The following is a 25,368-nucleotide window of genomic DNA, read 5'->3' as shown; positions in this document are numbered from 1 at the left end:
AAAGAGCATAACTGTCCATCTGCCTGGGACTAGACGTCCCTCACTGTTCCTTCTGTGCTAGCATACTAAAGGTAAGAGAGCCACAGAAGACGCTCAGTAACCATGCTTTAATTGGTTTTCTGATGGACTACAAAGACTCAGCTGACCCCGGAGAAATGAAGTGGAAGACGCAGGGGGGGCGCTGCGTGACTCGGCTGAGCATCGCTCTGTCGGAAGGCTCACCTCCTTTCGCACAGGGGTGCTGTGTGCAGCAGCGGCCACAAAGGGCTCCAAGACCTCCTGCTGCTCCGCTCCGGGCTCTGGACCAGGTCCCGGGGGCTGTGCCCCAGCACCGCCCTGAGGAGCTGCAGCCTCCTGGGGCTCGGCCTCTTGGTCTTGCTTGGATTCTGAGTCTGAACCGGATTCTGTCGTCATGGTTGATTGTTCTACAAGTAGAAAAAAGGAGAGAGGATCCAGTCACACAGTGCAATTATCTTCCTTAGGAGAGAAAACTAGGATGCTAAGTGCTAGGTCAGGGGGGAAAAATCACACTTAAGAACAATGGCAAATTTCTAAAATTCCAAAGACAATTCTTATGCACCTAATAAAACAAAACAAAACAAAAATCCCCAAAACCAAAACTGTGCCAAGTCAACAAATTGATTCTGACTCATAGGAGTGACCCCAAGGACAGAGCAGAACTGCTCCATTGAATATCCAAGCCTCTAAACCTTTGAGTCACTTGTATTATTTAAATTGAGCTTTAGGTGAAAGCTGAGAAAACAAATGTGGAGAGTTCCCCAGTTGCTGGTGTATAAACCTCAAGTGCTCTATAAGCCGTGGGCCCATTCCCCACCATGTGTCAGCATGCTCGCCATTCTGGCCCTGCATTGTCCATTTCTTTTCGTCTACATTTTCTTCTCGCATTTGTTTTGGGGCAAAAGTTGTCCTTTTGCTGTCCTATAATCGATGGCTCACTGGAGCACATTCCCCTCTGTTGTTGCTTGTTCTAGGGCCCGTCCATTGTTTCGCTAGAGTGGGGTCCAGAAATGGCTTCAGTCCCGGATCAGAAGGGTGTGTGTGTCTTAAGGCCAGAGCCTAGAGCAGTGGTTTTCAACCTCCCTAATGCCGCGGCCCTTTAATAGTTCCTCATGTTGTGGTGACCCCTCAACCATAACGTTATTTTCGTTGTTACCTCACAACTGTCATTTTGCTACTGTTATGAATTGGGCGACCCCTGTGAAAGGGTCATTTGACCCCCCCCAAAGGGGTCACGACCCACAGGTTGAGAACCGCTGGCCTGGAGGTTCTTTCCATCTCTGTCAGAGGAATTAACACTTCGCTTTTTAGCGAATGTGGTCTTTTGTTCGACATTTCCGTTCATTCTGGGGGGCCAGTTACTGGGATCTCAGAGCAGTAGGGAACGGTAGTTGGCATAGTCTATTTCTTCCCGACCCCATCTATAGCTCTGTGGGGAAACTCCTTTCTCCATGGAATGGCTGATGGGTTTGAACCACTACCTTTTGCTGGTTAGCAGCTGAGCAAGCCAAAAGTGTCCAAAGAGAGTTCTTATATATACACTTAATACATGACTCACTAAATTTATCTAATGAATCCCCCAATTTTAAAAAATCATTTTATTGGGGGCTCGTACAGCTCTTTTCACAATCCATCCATCCATCCATCCATCCATCCATCCATCCATTGTGTCAAGCACATTTGTATACATGTTGACATCATCATTCCAAAAACATTTTCTTTCTACTTGAACCCTTGGTATCAACGCATTCTCCCCACCCCCCTTCCCTCCATCATGAACCTTTGATAATTTATAAATTACTATTATTATTTTCTTGTCGTACACTGACCTCTGTCTCCCTTCACCCATTATTCTGTTGTCTAACCCCTTGGGAGGGGTTATATGTAGATCAGATGAACCCCCCAAATTCATAACTAACACATGAAATAATCAAAAAAACAAAGCTTATTTGATTTTGTGATCCTATTAGCTTGTTTAGCAAATCCTATTAGATTTTGCTACAGATGGCACTGTGAAAGGGCCGTAAAGTGAGAAAAATTAAGTAACAGGTGAAGTAAATTTTACAGAAATGGATTTGTTGTATCAGGTGAATATGTATGTATGTATACGCACATATACACATATATATTTAATATGTGGAGTGGGAAGAATGACACATTTTTTCTCAATTTGCTCCCCCTTCAGTATCTCCCCACTCTGCCCTTCCCAACCTGGGAGAGTGTGGTTTCATCCGCTAGGAAACGCGAACATTTTCTCATCATAGTTCTCAGAAGTCTACCACACTGTTACAACCGAGGCTTTCTCAGTGTTACACAATCTGCCCCAGCCTGAATAAGCACCTGCCACTGGCAGGGAGGGCAGCTGGCCAGCACACCTCTCCTCCAAGAGAATGCTCTCATTCCCTTTCCAGCCTCTGCCGACCCACCCATGCTTCTGGAATGTCGAAAGGCAGATCTGATGTTCTCCTATCAATAAAGAACTCAAACCAAAGATCTTAAAATGTAAGAATCAGATCCTAAACCCTGAAAGAGAAAGACCACTTAAGAGATAATCATATCTCCAACAGTTGGCTCGTGAAGATACCTAAGTATTCTGTGCCTCAGTTTCCGCCTCCGTCAAGTGAGGGAACTGCATACGATCAGACCTCTGGTGGACTTAGCTGTGTACCCGCCAAAGGTATGGAGATATGCTCAAGTCCTACTCCCCAGAACCGGTGAATGTAACCTAATTTTGAAATAGGATCTTTGCTGATGCAATCAAGCCAATATGAGGTCATATTGGATAAGGGTGGGCCCCCAATCCTAAGGCAGCCATAAGCAGACACAGAAGCACACACATGGGCAAGGCCAGGGAACATGGAGGCAGAGGGCAGCGTGATACAGCTATGAGCCAGACAATGAAAACTAGGCGGAGGCAAGGCCAAGCTTGCCTCTGACGTCTCCTGGAGAGAGAGTATGACCTGGCCGGACAGCAGATTTTGGACCTCCAGCCTCCAGAACTGAGAATAAATTTCTGTTGTTTTAAGTCAGTCTGTTGTTATGGCAACCCCAGAAAACCAATACAATATATCAAAGGAACTTTATAGTTCCTTCCATCTTGCCCCTTGCCCCCACAATGCACCTGCTACTATGTTTAAAGTATTTTGTTTGCTCTGAACAAGAGAAATTACAAGGGGGCTTCAAAAGTGTGTTGAAAATGGAATTCAAAAATAATGGAATCCTTCCACAAATGTACTGAAAACCCCTCATCTCACTCTATGCCACTATATCATTTTGTGTAATCTTTAATCATATGTGGGGCAAACTGAGGGATGTCAAAACTCTGTATCTCAGACTGTCATATAATTTCCCTGCCTCTAATTTTTTTGTAAAATACCATGGCAGAGCAGTAGCCTAATATTCTAAGTAAATGATATACCTCTGGTAGAATACAAAATTAAGCAAAACAAAACTCCCAACTCTATAGAAAAAAATATCGTTCAGGGCATCTCATCAATGTGTACTAACACACTGGAGTATGCCTAATAATGTGAAGAGGTGAGGAATGTTAAGAACACCAATCTGCTAAAAAAAAGAAGCTAGATTCATGCTTTCTATTTAGGGTTACCTTTTATGATCACCAGATAGCTTCTTCTGTTAAATAAAAGACATATCAATATCAATTTGGGGCCAAAGGTGAGCAGGTATCAAGTCCAAGCATGCAGCAAGATGGTGATCCAAATTAAGCCAACGAACACTGTTCCCTCTTTCATTCCACTTTGGTTTCCAAACAAACCTTGAAGGTAAATTGGAGCTTCTCTTCTGTATTCTCTCAGGAAAAGCAGTGTGGGCAGAAAGAGGAAGGAGGAAAAGGGTCCTTGAGGAGCTGAGAGTTACAACCAAACCTCACCTTTTGTAATGCGGGTGATCAGCTTTTAATTCAATTCACCCAAAATGTCCTGGGTACTTAATACAAGCCAAGCCCAGCTTATGGTTTAGAAAAGCAAGCTACTGTGCGCTCCCACTCCACCCGCTAAGGGCCTCCTTGTCTGTGGCCGACTACAGAATTGAAACTGTTGCTGCAAGCTGACTCATCGTGGCCCTGTGCACCCGGGAGAGAAACACTGCACCCTTCTCAGAGCACTCCACTACCTTTGCAATCGCTTAATTTTCACTGCTTAATTTTCCTGGAAGCAGACCACCAAGTCCTCCCCCGAGTTTTACTCTGGACACTTTACTGAAACCTGCCCACGGTACGTCATCCTGTTGGTATTTGAAATACCAGTGGCTTTGCTTTTGACATCACAGCAATGTATAAGCCACCACAGTATGACATCTGGCAGATGGCACTAGAATACTAATTATACTACTAATACTTAAACTTGTACCTTTACTGCTGGTCCTCTCCACTTGACAACCCTGAGGTGGCTGCCGCTCAGATGTCCCTTGTGCTTTCTTTTCCAACCCTATCCTAGTTTTCTGTCCTTTAAGCCAGTATTCCAGCACCCACCCTGATACTGCCCTTTCCTCCAGGTATTGTAACTAATACACCAGAATGGCCTGCTCAATGTATCTCCTTGAACTGGCCCCATGCAACTCTATGAGCCACCATCTGTTCTTTCCGGAAGCAGTCAATGAACTCTAGCTGGCTAGTCCTGCTACCCCTTCCGGACCACTTCAGGCCCTTCTCCACAGGGGAGCCAGAGGGACCTTCATAAAATGTAACTTCGGTGTTACATCACCCCTGCTGAAGAACAGCGCTCCTTAAATGAAATTTAAACCAAGGCTATCCTTCTAGCTCATATGTTCTTGGGTTTTTAAATCACACAAAGCTTTTCCACAGTAACAATTCATAGACATGCTGCACCTTTGCTAAGAATATTCCTTCCTCTGTTCTATAAATGGTGAACTCCTCATTCCTCAAGTATAGCTGAGAATTAGTCTGATTTTACATAGGTAATCTAATTGTATCTGGTTTCCTTCCTATAATTTACAAAAGTTTGTAACAATTTTCCACCCCTCCTTCGACAATTCATTTATACTCAAGGGCTGTAAAAAAAATCTACCCAGACCTCAAAAGACTCAGTAGCAAAGCACTACCCAGCACATAATAGGCATTATAATGATTATTTGATGAATAACTATGTAACATCGCTTTTACTTACCACGTATGTTTTTAAAACAAAAGAAACAAGCTACATATATGGAGAAAATCTTTGAGAGCCAGATATCAGATGTAGGTTTAACATCAGAATATACTAAAAACTCCTATACCTCATCAACAAAACTACAAACAACTCAGTAAAAGATGGTCTGTGGACTAAAGACACTTTTCTTCCAGAGAAGGTATACAAATGGCCTGTAGGCAAGTGAAAAGCCACTTGTCAGGGAAATGCAAACCAAACCCACATTAAGCTATGATTACGCCCCTACTCACTGCCATCAAGTCGACTCCGGCTTACAGCAATCCTATAGGACAGTGGTTCGCAACTTCCTAATGCCACGACCCTTTCATACAGCTCCTCATATTGTGGTGACCCCTCCACCATAAAATTATTTTCATTGCTATTTCATAACTGTTATGAAACAGACGACCCCTGTGAAAGGGTTGTTAGGGCCCCACCCCCACCCCACCCCCCAGAGGGGTCGCGATCCACAGGTTGAGAACCGCTGCTATAAGACAAAGTAGAGACTAACTCTTTCCAGGAGTAGAAAGCTTTATCTGGCTCCCATGGAGGGGCTGCTTTTTAACAGCCCAACACGTAACCCCCTACCCCACCAGGCCTTCTGCTACTTCCCTACGGGATGCCAGTGAGCAGGAGAACAGAGCACAGTAAGTGTGGGCAAGGATGTGGAGAAACCGAACTGTCACCCACCATCGCTGGTGGGATGTAAAAAGGTGCCTCCTCTCTATAAAGTGATGCGTGTCTCTAGAAAACAGATTGGTAAGCCCTCAAAAAGTTAAACATACAATTTTGCTATGACTCAGCAAGTCCACTGCTCTTAAATATAGACAGAAGGCTTGAAAGCAGACCTCAAGCACACAGTAGGACAAAATGTGCACTGTAGTATTATTATTCACAACTGTCTAACAATACAGGGGGGTAAACAAAATGTGGTATACAAGAGGGCTTCAAAAAGTTCGTAGGAAAATGGAATTCAAAGACAACAAATTTTCTCCCACAAACTTATGAAGTCCGGTGTATATACACACATATATATATATTATTTTTATGATGATGTTTTTATTTTATTTATATTACTATATATTATATAAACTCATTGCCATCAAGTCATTGCTGCCTTATAGTGACCCCCTGGTGGGTTCTCAAGACTATAACTGTTTATGAGAGTAGAAAGTTCCGTCTTTTTGCCTCAGAGCTGTTGGTGGTTTCGAACATCCAACCATGAGGATCACAGACCAACACATAACCACTACACCAGCAGGGCTCCTCATATATGGAAGAATACCCCAAAAAACCCGGAATTGCACTGGGTGAAGCGGAGCTTTTGTAGTATGCATTTTTCCCACTAGGCGAGCATCAAGTAACTAACTCACTCTCAGTTAGTGCACCCAGTGGTATCATCTGGGAAGGTTCTCTCTGGCCACAGTACATTTTTTTGTAAAAGTAGTTTCACTGCCAGAAAAAAAAAAAAAAGTAGTTTCACTCAGATCTTGTTTTTTGTGATGGATGATTTAAGACAACAGAATGCGGTGGTGAAATTTTGTTTCCTGCTCTAGGGGAAATGCCGCAGAAACTGCTGTGATGCTGAACACAAGGGCAGTGCGATCTATGCGAAAGCTCCGGTGGGTGTACGAGTGGCTTTCTCATTTCAGAAAAGGTGAAATGCCCATTGATGACAAACCTCATTCTGGACATCATCAACTCCCGAAACGGACAAAGCGTTGACAAAATTCGTGCTCTTATGCTCGGAGAATGACGATGGACCATTGGAGCTCTGGGGAGGTTAACTGGACTATCTTGGAGCTCAGTTCAGTGAATTTTAATGGAAGATTTGGGAATGAGAAGGGTCAATATGAAATTTGTGCCTCTGATTCTGACTGTCCAGCAAAAAAGCGTCAAGTGGAAACATGCTGTAATTTGAAAGAACAGCTCTGAAAGACCTAGACTTTTTCCCCAAGGTCATTAATGGTGACAAGACCTGGTACTATTCTAATGACCCCAAAAGCAAGGTCAGTCAAGCCAGTGGAAGATGCCATCATCACCCCACCCCCCAAAAAAGCTTATCATGTGAAATCAAAGATCAAGATGACGCTTTTTGTTGTTGGTTGTTTTTAAATGTGAGGGGGATTGTGCATTTGGAGTTTGTTCCACCAGGTCAGACTGTTAATCAAACTTTCCTGATCAGAGGTTCTGAAAACAATGCATAGCAGTGTGCAACAAAAAGGTCTGATTTGTGGCAGGCAGGGGAATGGTTTTGCCGCCACAGTGCACCTGCTCTGCAGTGATCTCAGTGTGCCAGTTTTTGGCAAAAAACACCATGCCTTTCTTGTCCCACACACCTGAATTACCTGGTCTTGCTCCTTGCAACTTTTTGTTTCCAAAAATGAAGAGGGACATGAAAGGACAGTGATTTGATGAAGTAGAAGAGGTGGAAGAAAAAAAGAGGGAGCCATCCAAACAAACGAGATTGAAAAAATGTTTCCAAGAATAGAATTGCAGATTTGACAGATGCATTCAGTGTAATGGGGTATACGTTGAAGGTGCCAAGGTTGTTTTGCAAAAAAACTTAAATACTTGGCTTTGAAAATTTTTTTTAATTTTGGGTACCCCCTCGTATGTTATATACTATAAATTATATATTCAGCCATCAGAAAACATGAATTTCAAATACATACTTTGACACAGATAAGCCTTGAACACACTATCATGAATGAAAATATTTAGACCCCAAAAGAACAAATTAGAGTATGATTCTTTAGCTGCCTGCTTCCTTTTCTATAAATGGCGGGGTTAGACTAGGAATTCATGATCACGAAAGGGTTTTCCACCATCAACGAAGTGCGGGAAGAAGTGGGACAGGAAACAGGGGCAGGAGTGGGGCAAAAGGCATGACATTTTCTGGGGAAGTCAAATAGTCTTGTCATCTTTTTCTGATCAAGTTGTCAAATATATGTTACAATAACTAAGTCCCTGGACAGACGATGTAAAAAAGAGAAGGAACTACAGTAGTAAAGTAATAACCTGTTTTCAGGTTCGTTTTTTATGCTAGTCAAAAAGTCATTTCACACCTGCATCTGTACTCCCATTACTTCCCTCCAAGGCTGAGTGCCAGCCACACAGAAGTAGAATAAAAATGCGAAATGAACTTAGCGACCACCTGTCAACTATTCAAGTTAAAAAGCTACCAGTAGTTTCACCTATGAATAAACCACGTTACACCTGCTGTAAATCACAGAACTTAAAAGTGAACTCCTGTAGTTCTATCAAATATTGTCATATGGATGTACAAGATGGGGAGTGAATAAGGAAGACCGAAGAACGATCATTTCAACGTTACTGAAGAATATTGAATATGTACCATGCACTGCCAGAGGAACGGAACAATCTGAAAGATTGGAAGAACATACAGTCAGGATGCGCTTTAGAAACAAGAATATACTTTGAACTTATTAGGAGAGCCCAGTCCCTGAAAGACAAGTCCCCTGACAAAGCAGAGGGTCAGGGGGAAAGAATTCGATCATAATGAGATGGATCAACGTAACGATTCCAAGACTGGGCTCTGAACCATGGTCCAGAGTGAGGCTGTTGGTGCAGTGCTTTGTTCTGTTGTTCATGGGTTGCTATGGGTCAGAACCGACTCAACAGTACCTCACTGCAAGTGTTTATTTCCTCCAGCAGTATATGCATAGTATGACGGATATAAACCATTGTCGTCTTTTGACTAATTTTAACAAAATTCATTGCTCTTCATAGGCAGTGAAGGAGTAACCCTTAAATATGTAAGGCTTTCTAATTCTGGAATCTCTCTCAAATCAATATGCATTTCCAAATATCTGAAAGGGCATAAGCCCACAGAATACTTACTGGTGAACCAGTATCACTTTCCAATCAGGAAATTCCATTTTAGAACCTAAAGAAAAGTCTTCTTCCTTCTTCCCATTAAAAGGATTCTGATGATTCTGACCCCTGGAAGGACGAGGAAGCTGTCTGACCCAGTCACGATTAACAGCCTTGCAAACCCTGTAGAGGGTCATGAGTAGGAATAAACTTGATGGCGGTGGGACTCTACCCATGAATCAATGGATAAGCATGCAATAAAACTGAGTTTAAAAATCTAAAACAATGAGGACCACAAACATCTATATGCATGGATATTAGCTTTAATTCATTAGTCGTAGATTTGCCCTTTTCAGTATTACTTGATTTTTCTCATCGCTGCTTCCAGGGCTGTTGATTGCGGATCCAAATCAAATGAAATCCTCAATTACTTCAATAGTTTCTTTACTAACAATTTCAGTATTTTCTGTTTTTCAGGCTATTGTTTCTTGGTCCAGTTTGAAGATCTTTATGTTGAGGTGTTATCCATTCTGAAGGCTATATAGTCTATGAGCTTCAGCATTCAGTTAAGGACTGCATATCCTTTTAATTTTCAGCAATTTGTTACGCCATCTTTGTGCATCCCAAACCTAATGTGACATTCCTTCTTGTCTTCGAACTCCCTGTGTACATGACACTCTGCTTTTCCTCCTACCCTTTCTGGCTCCTTTTCTCTCATCTTCCACTGATTGCTCTTTCTCCTCAGATATTATTTCTCATATACTGCTTCACAAAACCAACCTTCATGGGGCAACTGTGGGCAAGCTACTCTTCCATGGACACTGGTATCAAGACTGATCATTACTAAATCTTTAAAAGCTTTCGGCAATAAAGAATTGAGACACTCAGCGTTGGTAAGCAATAGCAGAAATGATAGCTTTCAAAAGCGATTACAGAAGAAGAAAGTTTGAATACTTATGAAAAGGCCACGATAATTCAAAGAATTACTTTTACCATTGTAAATCCGCCAAGAACTTCGCACATCCATCACTGTGGGGAGAAGAGGCCATGCCATCACTGTGCATCTACACTATAGTGCTGGGAATCAAAACACTTTGATTCCCAAAGCAAGGCCATGGTCCCTGAAGCAGCACAATGCAGTACTCTGGAGAGGGGATCCAACCCTGGTGTCCAGGGTACAAGAACTCAGTCGGGGGAGAGGGTGGTAGGTGTGTGGAGGGGCACCAACAAGGTTACAGAGGCAGGAAGGGCTGCTACAGGACATAATTTGTCTTCGATGGAAAAACAACCACTAACCTTCCATTCCTAGGTAAATGATTAGTTGTAAATCTTAGAAACACAATTAAAAAGCAGACCCTTTGAAGAAGATAAAAGGAAACTGGAAGGATTAGGGGGCCAGTGGGGCTGTCCTGGGGCAGCAGCAGAGACCTGGCCAGGAAGAGCAGGTTCCTGGCCCCAACTTTACTACATGCTGTAGTACAACTCACTAGAATTTGGCTTTCCTTTCTACTCTAAGAGTCTATGACTGCTAAAAAGCAGAGGCATTGTTTTATTAATAACACCAAATCTACGGAAATTTTGTCCTCTACCTAAAGACATATAGTGAGAGAATTTAATATTCATTCCCCAGGCTACACCCCAAGGACAGGCAATCCCCAACACCCAATTAAGTCCAGCTTCCACACAGCAACCACTGACTTAACTGCCAATGAGTGGACTCCAACTCAGGAGGAGCCTCTGTAGGGTTTATGAGACGACATCTTTAAGGAGCAGACTACCTTTCTCCCACAGCTGAAGGTTTGAACCATTATCTTGTGGTTAGCATCCCTCTGCAGTGCTTATCCCACAGCCTGGCCCAGCAGTCGGAATGTGACAGGAGGAACAGAAATGTGTACACCACATTCACTGCAGCCTTGTGCACCATCGCTTCCAAATGCAGACAACCTAAATGTCCACCAACAGATGAATGGTAAGCAGAACCCTGTAGGTATATGCATATAATGGGTTGTTGCTCAGCCATGAAGAAAAGGCCCAGTCCATGCTACATCCTGTAAATGAATTTTGAAAACATGGTAAGTGAAATAAGGTATACACCAAAAGGACAGATATTATAGAATGGCACTGAGTGAAAAAATCTAAAAGAAGCAAATGCATAGAGATGGAAGTTTATTCGTGTTTACAAGGGAAGGAAGAGAGGACTAACTTAGAGGGTGTTGAATTTCTGTCAAGGATGATGAAAAATATAAAACTAGACAGTGGTGATGGTTATACAACACTATGAACAAAACGTTACTAAATTGAATATGCAAAATAATGTTGAATTGGCAAATGTTAAAGATATAGTTGCCTCGTTTTTTAAAACACCTACTTCTTCTTACCACTGTATAGATGGAGACCAGGCTGACTTCTGAGTGGAAGGACCCAGACCAGTTAGTAGATGAGGGCTACATTACTGGTGACAGAACACTGCTGAAGCAGAGCAGTGAGAGAGGAGATGAAGAGTAGTGGTCCTTCTAGTGCTTTTGAAGAAGAGATGGAAAATAAACTGAGCTAGCAGGTAACATTTCTTATAAATATTGGGTTTCATATAAACATGGGGATCCTTCGAGGTGAAAAGATTGGACATTATTGCATTCTGAAACAGCCCCAGGCAACAAATGGCAATTTCCAACAATCTCTGCTTTTAAGTATGGTGCATGATCACCTTTAACAGACCCTGCATCAAAAATTTTTAAGATCTACAAATTCACATGAAAAGCAGTGCCAAGTTTTGAAAACTATGATGGTAACATATGTATACATGTGCTGATACAACTGATGTATGGATTGTTATAAGAGCTGTTAAGAGCCCTCAATAAAATGATCTATTTTTAAAGAAAAGTAATGCTAGGCGTCCCATGCAATGAAAGCTTTTTTTGTTTGTTTGTTTCAGAGACAGGCCCATCCTTCAAAAAATGCAAACCTAAAACGTTAAAATAATTCAAACTCTAAAACCAATAGAGTATAAACAAAATATTACTACCCCGACATAAAAAAAGCTTTGGGCTTTAGGGGTTTAAAATGTGTTTTTACACATCATCTAGAAGAGTACTGGTTGTGTAGTGGGCTACATGCTGGGCTCCTTAATTACAAGGTCAGCAGTTCAAAACCACCAGTCATTCAGTGGGAGAAAGAGATGCTTTCTGCTCCATAAAGAGTTGCTGTCTCAGAAACCCACGGGGAGAGTTTTACACTGTGCTACAGGATCACTATGAGTTGGAATTAACTTTGATGGCAGTGAGTTTTGAGACAACTCATCTGATCACTTAACCCTTGGCTCCATGGCACCTGTACCCAAACAATGGTTGGCACACACTGGCAGAGAATTGACTTCTATCACCATGAAAGTATTAAAAATGGTTAATACACTTATTTTATTTGGGGGGAGCAGTTTGAGATCGCAACACTATAAAAGTGGCAAGATGGGCAAAACCCATCTTTGACAAGTGTTGTAGCAAACTAAGCCAGCGAAATCACACCTACTGCCTCTGAGTTGATGCCAAGTCATGGGGGACCTATATAGGCCTTTCTTTCTCCCGCAGAGTGGCTGGTAGATTTGACTGCCTAACCTTTCAATCAAGGATCTGTGCAAATCCAATTCCCAGAAAGATGTGGATCAAAGCCTTCCCTTCCCACATTCCAACTCCTTGTCACCAGCCACTTTCATGCCTATACCCCTCTGACCCTAACCATCCAGCACTGGGCCAAACCTCATCTCCAATAATACTGAGCAGGGTCAAAACATCCCTAGCCACCTGAGACCAAGCCTTCTGGGAGCACAACTATAAGACTCTATCCTCCTCCCCCAACTTCCCACCCGGCCCTTCCCTATCACCCAGAGCTGGGTCTACACAAATTGACTCTGTGCTGCCAGCCAGCGCTGGCTCATTATTGTTGTCTATAGTTAAAGCTAGCCAGGGACCTGCTGCTCCCTCTTCAATGAGGGAATTGATCCAGGGGGCCTCCAAACGAGTACCCTAAATCTCAGGCCCCTAGTCGATGACTAAGCCTGACTTTGGTCTTGATGCATAGTTGGGATTGATTCAATCAATGAGTGAGCCTGATTGCACTGGGCCCTCTCTTCCAGAAGTTAGTAGACTGGGTGTGGAGACAATGGCGCCCCTGCTTGTTTTACCACTTTTTGGAGCAAAGGGCATTTTGGTTGCTTGAGTTATTTTCAGAACATAGAATCAAAGAGCCAAACCAAAGTTTTATTAAAAACCCACACACAAAAAACCTGCCTGTGCGGAAAATGTAGAATTCCCATATATGGCCTCTCCCTAGCAAGGTTTTCCTATTATTAATATCTTATGTTGGTGTGAGACATTTGTTTTAATTGACGGAATTAATACATTATCATTAACTACAGTCCCTGGATGGCACGCATGATTAAGTGCTGGCATACCATTGGGAAGGATGGTGATTCCAATCAAGCAGATCCAATGATCTGCTTCTGAGGGGTCAAAGTCATGAAAACCTATAGGTACACAGTCCTACTCCACCTACGGAGGGTTGCCACCCATTGGAACTGACTCAAAAGCAAATAGTTTGTTTAGAGGTTTATTATTAACCAAAGTTCACAGAGTTTACATCAGGGCTCAGACTTTCTTTGTATAGTCTAAGGGTTTGGTGGGGGGGTGGGCACAATGTCATGAGTCCACCTGAGGGTATCATGGAGAGCATTTTCACTGACCTCTCTATAAATGTAACAAGAGTATCATTAGTATGCAGAGGAGTGAGCCCTGGTGGTGTAGTGATTACCTATTGGGCTGTGATCCGCATAGTCTGCAGTTCAAAACCACCAGCCACTCCACCCAAGAAAGGGGAGGCTTTCTACTTCCGCAAAGACCTACAGTCTCCGGAGCCCACAGGGCTGGTCTAGTCTGTCCTGTGGGGCGGCTAGCAGCCACGTGGTGATAACTGGTTTATCATTAGTGCGGTCGTTGCTCAGAAATGGAATTCATAGATACTATTACGGTTTCTAACTGGTTCTAAGAGTCCTCTTTGTGCTCGTAAAGGGTTTTATTTAACTTTCTAGGCCATTCACATTGAGAGTCCTATTGTCCCTATGGTGAAATTTCAAGAAGCACCTCATGTTTCCCGCATTTACATTTCTTCACTGAGACAGATATTTCAATGTATTACTCAACAGAAGAGGAAGTGCTTTTGAGAGCCATGCCTGATACAGAAGACTATATAGAGAGGGGCTTCAAAACTTTGCTGGACATTTTTCATTATCTTTAAAATTCCATTTAATTCAAGAACTATTTGAAACCTCTGGTGGCACTATTAGTTAAGTGGCTGGACTGCTAACCCTAAGGCCAGGGGTTCAAAACCACCAGCTGCTCCAGGAAGAAAGATGAGACTATCTACCGCTGTAAAGACTTACAGTTTTGGAAACGCTCTGCAGGGTTGCAAAGATTCAGAATAGCCCCGATGGCAGTGGGACTGGTCTTCGTTTTATACCTATATGTTTTCTTAAAAAGGAATTAGCATGGTATTGGAATTCCATTTCCAGGTAGTGGTCTGGATTGCAGTGCATTGGTGTCTGCAGAATTGAAAAAGTCCAGAATCGACTATGCCTTCGTTTCCATTGACCAAAAGCAACCCCATCAGATTCCTGAGGTTTTAAGAAAACTCTAATCAAAATGCAAATTCCTGAGCACCAATGATACTCAAAGTGAGAGCTAAGTACTTGGCCCTTCGGTCAAACTGAATCCTGGAAAGTGTACGTGAATTAACTAAATTTAGCCTCACTCCATTTCTGTTAACCATAAGTTATTCTTTGCAAGAAAGAAATTTTCGTACCCTGTGATGAATTTTCTTAACTAAACTTGAACCATAAAGCACTGTCCTATGGTTCCTTTAAGGGGAAATTTCCATTTGAAAAATGTATAGGGTATTCATCAGTATGACAGTCAGAAATGATTTCTCATAAGAAGTTATGAACTTTTATCCATTATTTTTAAAAATTAGCATGGTCTGGTGATTGAGGAAGTGAAACTGCCACAGGGAATTCACAGTTGTGTGGGCGAATAAGCACCTCATATGCCCTCAGTCAAGTGTCACCCCACCCCCTCTCTGCTGAATGCTATGCTGTGGGTGCCAGATGGGGACAGTGAGATTAATGCACAATGTGGTCAAGGACACATGACAAAAAATGCAGAGCTAACAGTTCATCTGAGTTTCTGCCACTACGAACAAAGCTCTTTCTCCCACATCAGTTCTCTACCTGAAACTCCAAAAAAAATCTACCCCGGTTCCTTGCAGCACATTCACAAAAAAGGGAACAACAACCCGGTGTCCATCCACAGGTGAATGGACAAGCACAATGCCCTGCCAACAAACAACAGAACATAAAGAGAAAAGAGGTTCTCACACACACGACAGTGTAGGTGAACCTGGAAAGCTACGCGGAGTCAAAGAAGCCAGTCAGGAATAGAACCACGGTAGGATCCCCTTACACGGAAAGGGCCAGAGGAAGAAATCAAACCTTATCAGTGGGTATCTGGAGGGGGAGGGAGTGAAAGGGGGCAGTCATGCTTCAGGTGGCACTCAGCATGTTGGTGATGCTGGAATGATCTGGGAAAGGATGGGCTGGAACATGATGAACGCAATCAATGTCACTGAATTATACATGTAAAACGCGTTCAATTGCAAACGCTTTATGAGAATGCAGTTGTAAAAATCAAACCCTGGTGGGACAGAGGGTCAAGTACCGGGTGGCTAAGGGGAAAATTGGTGGTTTGAACGTACCGGATGCTCGGATGCTCGGTGGGAGAAAGATGAGGCGGTTTGCTCCTGTAAACCTTCTGAAGCAGCAGTTTTACTCTGTCCTACAGGCTTGCCGTAAGGCAGAAGCAACTCAATGGCAGTGAAGTTGGATATATATTTTACCACCATTTAAAAAATGTATTAAAATTGTTGTTTTATATATTAATTTATAATTGCACATGCCAATATGCCACCATATTCTTTTGCTTCACCAAAGTCCAACATCTGAAATTCAAAGGTCTGTAAAATCATCCTCTTTTAAAAATTATTTTCCAAAGATATATAAAGCATCACCAATACTAGTTTCATCCTTTGCAAACAGAGGTCCCTAACTGAGGATGAACCTTCAGAATTGTCACAGGTTGCCATTTTATTCCTGGAAAACCATCAATAAATGATTGTTGTTGCTTCCAGAGGTCATATGACGGGTACCAACGCTGCTAACAGATTCTCCACAACCCATCTCGTTTACACTGGTGTGCTTTTACACCTCTATGGGACAAGCCTAATGCTTTTCAGTCCGTTCCAACAAGAAGCCAGAAAATTCCTTTCATGGTTTAAAATTCCCAAGCAGCCCAGTGCTGCAATCAAAATGAGAGGTGTCTTTCGTCGGCATGACTGCCAGCTCCAACGTAAAGCAGAACTATTAGCAAAACGATCGCTGGCACCTTCCCTCGGGAGCATATTTTTCTGTTATTCGACATCTGACTCTGCATCTGTGAGCAATGAAGTGTGAACCACAGAGAGAGAAGAAATTAAAACAGAGTCAGATTCTTTGTAGAGAAACCTACCTCCAAAGAGGAGCTCTAGGACTCCTGAAATGGGCCTCTGCCTCTCACAGAACATTCCTCTTAAAAACAGAAACAACGTTATTACTAAAATTGCTCAGTTATGTATCAGAGGGGCAAAACACCCTCTCGATACTTCAGTGTCTGGTCAGGAATCCAACGTTCAGTTTTTTCTTTGTATCAACAAATATATATGGCTGGATGCTAATGCTAGAGGTTTGAGAATAAGAAGAACAAAAACAGCTGTCTCAAAACAAGCCCAGGGTAAAAAGCTGTACTGCTAATACTTGTCAGGGAAAATGCTGAATACAAACATACTGTGAACAAACGGAATGAATGCACAGTTTCTATGGTGAATTCCCAAGAATACATACATGAGAGTACAGTGGGCTTGCTCATCTCTATAAGCCCTGGAAACTTCGAGGAGCCTCAGAAGGAGGAGGAAGCCTGTCTACCTTTTGTAACTTCGGGCACTGCTCAGGGTTTTTATCCCTGGGGTTGGCTTCTGACAGCGGGCTTCATTTACACAGCAGGTCAACATTGGGACAAGTGGAGAGAACTGGAAAGAAAATGAGGGGAAGGAAGATCTTTTGGGGGGCCTGGAAAGGTAAGCTCCCATTGGGTATTTGTGCTGCCCACATGAAGGTGTTCCAAGTGGTGAGTCCTGAAAATTCTCATAGCAGGAAAGAAGCTCAAGCAAATCAAGAAAGCCATACGAAAAAGGGGCCTTCTGTCTCCAAGGGAAAGAAAGCAAATAAACAGAAACCATAGAAAATCATACAACCCCACAATACGGACAGCATGGTGCTCATTAAATATTTAAATGAAAAAATAACTGAATGAGTAGTCTCATTTAACACACACGTCCTTAGTCTTATGTCTACGTATGTATCAATATGCATGAGGTCGGGAAATCAGAGCCAATGTAACCTAACTCCAAAACCTCTTAAAGTTTGGTAGTCCACTGTGCGGAACAGAAAGGAGCCCTACTGGTACAGGGGGTTAAGCACCAAGCTGTCCAAGGTTGGTGGGTCCAACCCACCAGGTGCTCCATGGGAAAAAGGTGAGGTTTTTGGTCCTGTTAAGGTTTATTTATAGTCTTGGAAATCCTAGGAAGCCATTATGCTCTCTGTGAGTTGGAACCAAGTTCACAGCAGTGGGTTTGGCTGAACAGAAATCAGTTCACAGATGTCAACTCTTCTCCACACACTGCTGCTGTTAATGTGCTGCGTGGAGTCAATTTGGGATGCACAGAATCCCTGTGACAAGAGAAGAGCTTCCCCATGGAGTTTTCTAGGCTATAACCTTGACAGGCCTTTCTCCCATGGAACAGCTGGGTGGAGTCGAACCTTTCCATTCAGTTCGCCGCCACAACCACCTCGCCGTATGTTAGGAGGGCTCCTTCTCCAGATGGAAAAGTTTAAACGTAATTGGGTACTCATCAACCGAGAGTTTCAGTTCACTTTCCTATCCCAAATGCACATTAATATAATTTCATTTTCACAGTTCCATCCCATGGTGCCTTGGCCATCCCAGGATGAACAAAGAGCTAACAATATTGTTTATCACAAGTCTTAGAGAGAGAGAATGGGTGACTTGGGGATTTTGAACCCCTGTAGAACCTTGACAGACTTGCGTTTTTTTCATCCTTCAATACTAATAGGATGCAAATACTTAATTATCTGGTTTTTGCCAAATCAGCTTTTTTTAATCTCTAGGTTTGTAATTCATGAAGACCTGTAAAGAATAACCTCAAAAAAAAACACACCAAAAAAACACCTTGGCAAGATCTCCTCCGGTGCTGAGAGGGATTCACTGGGCGCCTGCAGACGGAAAGGGGTCCCCATTTGTGTGTCAGATACGTGGTAAGCAAAACTTTAAGCGATGTCTCAGTCACCATCTTCTCTTCCACCTCAGAAATGACTCAGCACTGTGGTTAAAACAGCACTCCGATGACGGGGGCTGCATCTCCCACACAGTGTGCTAAAAATGACTAGCCAGCTATAGGTACGACATTCATCTATAGTCTTTCTTCTCCAATGGGCAATAAGCCAATAAATAGCTCTTTCCATTTGTAAACCCACATATCTCCAGTTCAGCAGGTCTTAGCTTAAAAGACCTACATACAAAAATAAACTTAGAGGAAAAACTCAAAGATTGAAATGCAGTTCATCTGTAACAATTTTACGGGTTCATTTTGTCTAGTTTTAAAAAATAGTTTAATCATTTTTTTAAAAAGCTATTTTACTCCATATGCAGTATTCATGATGGAATTAGTTTTAAATTCTTAAATTTGTTTATTGAAAGGAAGGCAAAGTAAAATGTCTGTATGTAATAAGCCACACTAATTTTTTATCTTAACACTCTTTTGTCCAATACTATTCTATCAAAGAGAAATGAAATTCCTATAAATACACCATGAATTAGCCTTGAAAGCCTGTGTTGAACGAAGTCAGGCAGGCACAAAAGGACTCATGTTGTATGCGCCCATGGAATATGTGCAAAAGGCAAATGCAGAGACACAAGTGTGTCAGTGATGAGCAAGGGCTTGGCTGGGAGGGGAAAGGGAGGCATAATGCTTAAGAGGTAGCGAGTTTGAGATACAAAACCTGGAAACACACTGGGGTGGGTACAAAATATTGTGCAAGTAGTTAGTTAACTTCACTGTATTTCACATCTGAAATGGTTAAAATGGAAGATTTATTTTTAACATCTAGTAATTAAAAATATTTTCTAATCTCCGCTCTTGGTCCCCTGAAGCAGACATTTACAAGTACACGGAGTGGAGCAGAAAAGCCGCACAGCGTGGGTGCTGCTCAAAGCCAGTGGGATGAGAAGAGGGTTAGCAAGGGAGCCGATCTTCAATGGGAAGGGTCAGAGGTTTGGGCCAGAAAGCACCTCATGGGCTCTTTCTCATCTAAGCAAAGAAGACAGAGAGGAAAACAGAGCAAAGATCTGTAAGGGCGGGGAGGCAATTCTTTCTGAGGAGAGAGAACAATGGCTATTGACCAGGAGATGAGAAGGCTGGAGAGAGAAATAAATTATAAATCAAAATATTCTGGACGATCATCTCTGCATGTAGAATAATTTTCTACATTAAGTATTATAATCAGGAGGAAACAGTTCAACAAAATATTTATTCTCAGAGATGAACAAAGTTAGACATATTAAAAAATTTTTTAACTAAAAAAATTTTTTTAACTAGGTGGCTAGCCTATCATTCTAACTTAGTTTTATAGGGAAATATGATTATTTCTAATATAAGTTAACATTCTGGAATTAGCCTATTTGTCCTGTTCGGTATTGCTGATTACAGCCCGATTCATAACAATCATATGTAAAACAGAACAAGAGACTGCCCAGGCCTGTGCCATCCTCACAACTGTTATGATTCTGTCCCACTGAGAGTCTACTTGTCAAACACTATCATAACTTCACACACACACACACACACACACACACACACACACACACACACACCATGCTGCTTCGATCAGAACATCTGGGGGGCTTATTAAAAATGGATATCTTCCCCAGATCTAAGTGCACCAAGCTCGATCCGTGGCCAATGTGCGTGGAAGCAACAGTAAAGAAAACAGACAACGTATTGCATTAGGTAAATCAGCTGCACAAGACCTCTTTAGTTTGAAGGGCAAAGGCATCCCTTTGTGGAGTAAAAGGTGCCTGACCCAAGCCAGGGTGTTTTCCATTGCTTTATGTGAGAGTTGGACAACAAACATGGAAAACTGAAGAATTGATACACTTGAAATATGGTGCTGGCGAAAAATATCGCAAGTGCCATGGACTGCCAAAAGAACCAACAAATCTGTCTTGGGAGAAGTCTAACCAGAAGGTTCCTTAGACACCTCACATACTTTGGCATGTTATCAGGAGACTAGTCCCTGGAGAAAGACATTAGGGTTGGTAGAAGGTTACTAAAAAAGAGGAACACCCTCAACCAGACAGATTGACAACAATGGCTGTAACACGGGGCTCAAACATAACAATTGTGAGGATGGGCAGCGCTTCATTCTGCTGTACGGGGGTGAGGTGGGGGGGGAGCTATGAGTCAGAACCAACTGGACAGCACCTATCATCAGCACACAAACAAGGTGCAGGCCTCTGAAACCAGACTGCTTGGTGTAGGTGCTTGGGTTCCACGCTACCCCAATTCAACCCAAGTCTCTAGTGATACGTACTGGACACAGGCCAGTTTTAAAAGCTCGTGAAGACACTTAACTGCAGCCTGCATTAAGGACCGTGAGATAGATAATCAGTTGTCATAGTGCCAGATGGTTCAAACACAATGAAGTTGGACATATGGAAATGAAGAGCCTCTCCACCCCAGAGCTACTGAGTCGCTGCATTTGGAGACACAAGTGACACGTGGGAAACGTACCGTAGGCCTCAGTCAAGGCCATCAATCTGTGCATTTTTTGATCCCTGCCACAAGAAGGGCCCAGCGATCTCAATCTGCCATGCACGGCTGGTGCTTATGCACAATTTTGTTTTCATTACCTTTTGAAGGCCATGACCACTCTGCTGTTGAATTTTAAGATTTTAGTAAAATTCAACACTCATTATAGGCCATATTTCACAATCGATACATTCTTACATCTTACTCAACTTTTCCCCAGTGAAACAGTACATAATTATTTGTAGAATGAATATCATTAACACATATTAGTAATGATTTTGACTGGAATAAACTTGAGAAATTTTTACTTCTTTGATATTGAGAGAACCTTATCCTCTTTCCAAAGATTTTGTCTTAATTTGAAATGGGACTACCACTGAGAAGAGGGCCACTGGAGAGAAAGAAGTAGAGCCTGTGGGGGAGAATATACCCCAAGCACACCCGATGTCACCGAGCTGATTCTGACTCATCACAATGCCACACGTGTCGGAGGGTGACTGTGCTCCACAGGGTTTCTGAAGGTTGATTTTTCTCAGAAGCACCTTGGGTGGATTTGAACAACTAACCTCGGGTTAGTGCCCTAATGCTTAAACATGTGCGCTACTCAGGCATTTCTGAGTGGATGGAAATAAGATTCTGCTAATTATAATTCACAGCCACTCACTGGTTTTTGCCTCCGTGCGAACGTCATTCTGTCCCCTCCTCTTTTCACGGAGCCCTTAGCAAGCACTTTCATGAAAGTTGAAAAAAAATTGCAGGGCATGTAATGGGCTCCTAACTATTAAGACAAGCACTTTGAGCACCTCTCTGCCCTCAATCCTAGTCCTGGTGCCCCTTCATGCTCTTCCACTGAAAGAAGGGCTCCCTAGCAGTCTGCAGGCTGCTGGCCAGAGCACAGAGACAAATTATAAACACGAAGAGCAACAATAAACAATACACAACAAACGTAGGACAATGTCTTAAGCCCCCAACTGGTGTTGGCAGAGTTGGTGGCTTGACTCCAGCCTGCGGGGAGCTCCAGAGAAAGGCTGGGGGTTTCCTTCCAGAAGAGCAGAGCCACCGAAAACCAACTGGTGTGAAATGTAAACCCCCCACCCCCACCTAATTCACAAGAAAAAGGAAAATGCAAAGCCACCAAAGGGGATTTAGCACGAGTGTTACATGACTGTTGTGCCAAGACACACACAAGGGGGCTTCAGAAAGCTCGTTGAAAATAAAACAGAAGCACAATGGAATTTTTCCACCAACTTTTAGAAGCCCATCAAGCTGACAGCAATTTTATGTAAACTTCGTCTCTTTTAAGATGCATTCATAATAATACCCAGGCTGATATTATTATTGAAGACATCATGAGAGATGTTAATAAGCACCGTGAATAAGTTGACAAGCCCCACAAAGTGATGGAAACTAACAGGTAATGTTCAAATTTTAGCTGTCTCTTATTAACTGGCTGTATGCACTTTAATAAATGATATAAGCTCTCTGAAAACTTGTTTGCATCAATTAAAACATGTTGAAAATTAAGTAAAGCAATGCACATAAAGTAGCATATAAAATAGCACCATAAATATAGGTGGCATTCAGTAATCGGGGGTATTTTTATTTTTAGAGTAATTTCTCCCAGCTAGAATCTATTGTACTACCAGTGAAACAAAAATCTTGTAAATATGAAATAATGGTTGGGGCAAAGTTCCTTAAAATGTGATAGTTGTGGCCTCCTGGAGAGCTCTGTGGACCTTAAGAACTGTCAATGCTAACATAATCACAATTAATAAAGCAAGCTAAGGGGCAGCTGAGCTCGGCCCCTGTCACTCTGTCAGAACCATCTGAGCAGCACCTATCGCTTGCTGGCACTTGTCATTCCCAGGTGCACGCAGCTCACAACCTGAGCAGAGGAGAATTATCTGACCCCGGGACTTTCTCAGGAGGCAGGCGGTAGGGGCGAGAGTTCAAGGAAAGGTTACATGGAACAAAAGTGTCCTTGGTTATTGAAGAAGATAAGGCCAACACATTTTCTGAATATTAGGTCTCGAGACTGGCTGTGGCTCTTAAAGAACCACCTGATAATATCCATATTTTGTCTCTTTATTAACTTTCAAATTACACAATGGAACAAGAAACACATCCTTCTCCAAGCTGTTTTCTCTCAGTAATGGGAGAAAAAGAAAACATTTACCGACACTATCATTTTTAACATTGTCCAAAAGAGCAGAAGCTATACCACCCACTGAAATAGCTTGTGGGTTCAAAAACTTCTGGAAAGCATCTTTCTTTCCTCTCTATTTCCCTGCATGCCCGCCGCCATGGATCTGCGTCTTAGGTCAAGCAGCATCTACGGCAGCACAGTCTCTGGCGTGGATTAGAAGTCTGAAAACAACACGCAGACCAGTTAGCCAATACTACACTCACTGCCACTGAGTTAATTCTGACTCAGTGACTCTATAAACAAACAAACAAACAAACAAACACTCTTCCAGAGAGTCCATCAATTCTGACTCACAGTGACCCTATAGACAGGGTAAACCTGCCCTGTGGGTTTCTGAGATTGCAACGGTTGATAAGGGTAGAAAGCTTTGTTGTTTTTCCTGGGTGGCTGGTGGTTTCAATCGGCGATTCAACACATCAGCCACTATGCCACCCGCGCTCCTAGAAGGGAGAAAAATAGCTCAAATCTCGTTAGCATTTGGATAGAATACTATCATACGTAATGCTGAACCAATGAGCACAAGCACATTATATTCGATCTCAAGTCTGAGGAACAAAACGTTAAGACAGTGATTTATAATCTGTAACTTTAGTTTAGTCCCTGGGGGATACAAATAGCTAAAATCTTCAGAGGCTAACCAAAAGGTTCAAAGTTCAAGTCCACCTGGAGCTGCCTCAGAAATAAATACAAGGCCTGGCAAGCCACTCCGGAGAGCTCCATTACTGAAAGCCCTGTGGGCCGAGTGGCTGACACAAGTGCGCTGTCCCGAGTTAGGCGGCAGGAGTCACCAACCACATGAGGCTGGGGGCTGAGAGTCCTCTCCCGGAAGGATTACAGGGCCAAAACCAACAGGCAAGGCAGGATTTCAGAGCACAGCCAGGCTCACATGAAAGAAATGATCCAGCCCTAGCACAGACCGGTAATTCTTCACGATGTTCAAACCGACTGGACACAAGCCCCCAAAGGATCTAACAGAGAGGAATTCTGTCCAGGACTTCTTTGTGGATTTCTGGGAAATGAAAATCAACCAGACCAGCCTTGCAGGAAACCAGGAAAGGTAAGGGATGATCACGCAAGTCCCCTTCACTGCCTTCCTTGAGTTACAGATGTGGGTCTTCCAGGGCCACACTGCAGGCGTCTTTCTGAGTTGATCAGGCAGTGGGGCTCTGAGGAAGTAGGAGTAGGATGTGAGGGAAGGAAAGAAATGCTGTAAAGTCAAATGGCAGGAGAGGCATCATTCTTCCTATTTCACGGTTTGGTACATCAGAATCACACTAATTGGAAAAGGCTCCAAAGAAATGTGTAAAAGGTGCATGGCTGGCTCCTAACTGCACAGGCCTCGATTGACGTGCTGGTTCACACCAAGGGGCTGCGAGTTCGGCGTCAGACTGCTCTGCACAACTTGTCTTGTAAAGTATATTAAGGTAACTTCTACTAATAGAGGGTGGGCTATTATTCTGCTTTTTGGCATACAAGATAATTCAAAACATTCTCGTTAAAACTACCCTTTAATTATAACTATCCACACTCATTTAACCTATATTCAGCAATATTGATACATGAGCTGCAAGCTCCTGAGGATCCAAGACTGATGATATTTTACTTCCAATATGGTAAGACACTTTTCACTTGGGACACTGTTACAAACAGTACTCACATGTTATACACTGCTATGAAACAGCTCACAGCCCATGAACAAGTGACCTAATGGTCAACCTAGATGCAGGTGGGGGGTCCCCGTAGTTCTCGGACACACACATCCATTCGTATCACAGAGGAGCATTCGAATGTGGGGATCAAGAAAGCTCTCGACTGCAGTTAGCACCACCAGCTACCACTGAGTCACTCCCCAGTCTTCGAGCCTCCAGTGGGAAACGGTGAAACTACAAAGGGAAGTAAACACGTATTGCTAAAAGGGTTCCAGTCCATAAATCTCTATCATTACACGCAGGTTTATTCAAAACACAATGTGTTTAAACATATCTTTGTGATCAGGGAGGGCTGGGGACAGGTCTTCTCAGTGATACATGTGTCTTGATCAACACAGTAGCTGCTGAGAAGATCTGGTGGCCAGTTGAATTCAAGTCAGAGGTCAGCTCAGGTTAGGACGATTATTTTCCGAAA

The 25,368-nt window shown here is 42.8% G+C and overlaps 1 protein-coding gene across 24 annotated transcripts in view; it reads right to left on the bottom strand.

The window, feature by feature from the left end:
* Positions 1 to 25,368, bottom strand: part of EPB41L3 (erythrocyte membrane protein band 4.1 like 3) — a 268,892-nt gene that overhangs the window by 106,547 nt on the left and 136,977 nt on the right. For 23 of the 24 annotated variants that reach the window (XM_045296254.1, XM_045296253.1, XM_045296248.1 and 20 more), the window contains exon 2: positions 223 to 425. In XM_045296254.1, the coding sequence (XP_045152189.1) occupies positions 223 to 414 (192 nt within the window). In that variant the 5' untranslated portion in view covers positions 415 to 425. The remainder of the gene's footprint in view (positions 1 to 222; positions 426 to 25,368) is intronic. The other variant, XM_045296255.1, reaches the window with a different exon arrangement.

The sequence above is a fragment of the Echinops telfairi genome, unplaced genomic scaffold, assembly GCF_000313985.2.
Source record: "Echinops telfairi isolate 266 unplaced genomic scaffold, ASM31398v2 ScPeMD7_7400;HRSCAF=8409, whole genome shotgun sequence".
Classification (NCBI taxonomy): Eukaryota; Metazoa; Chordata; class Mammalia; order Afrosoricida; family Tenrecidae; genus Echinops; species Echinops telfairi.
The sequence above is the reverse complement of the archived record's forward strand: the minus strand, read 5'-3'. Positions and strand labels throughout refer to the sequence as shown.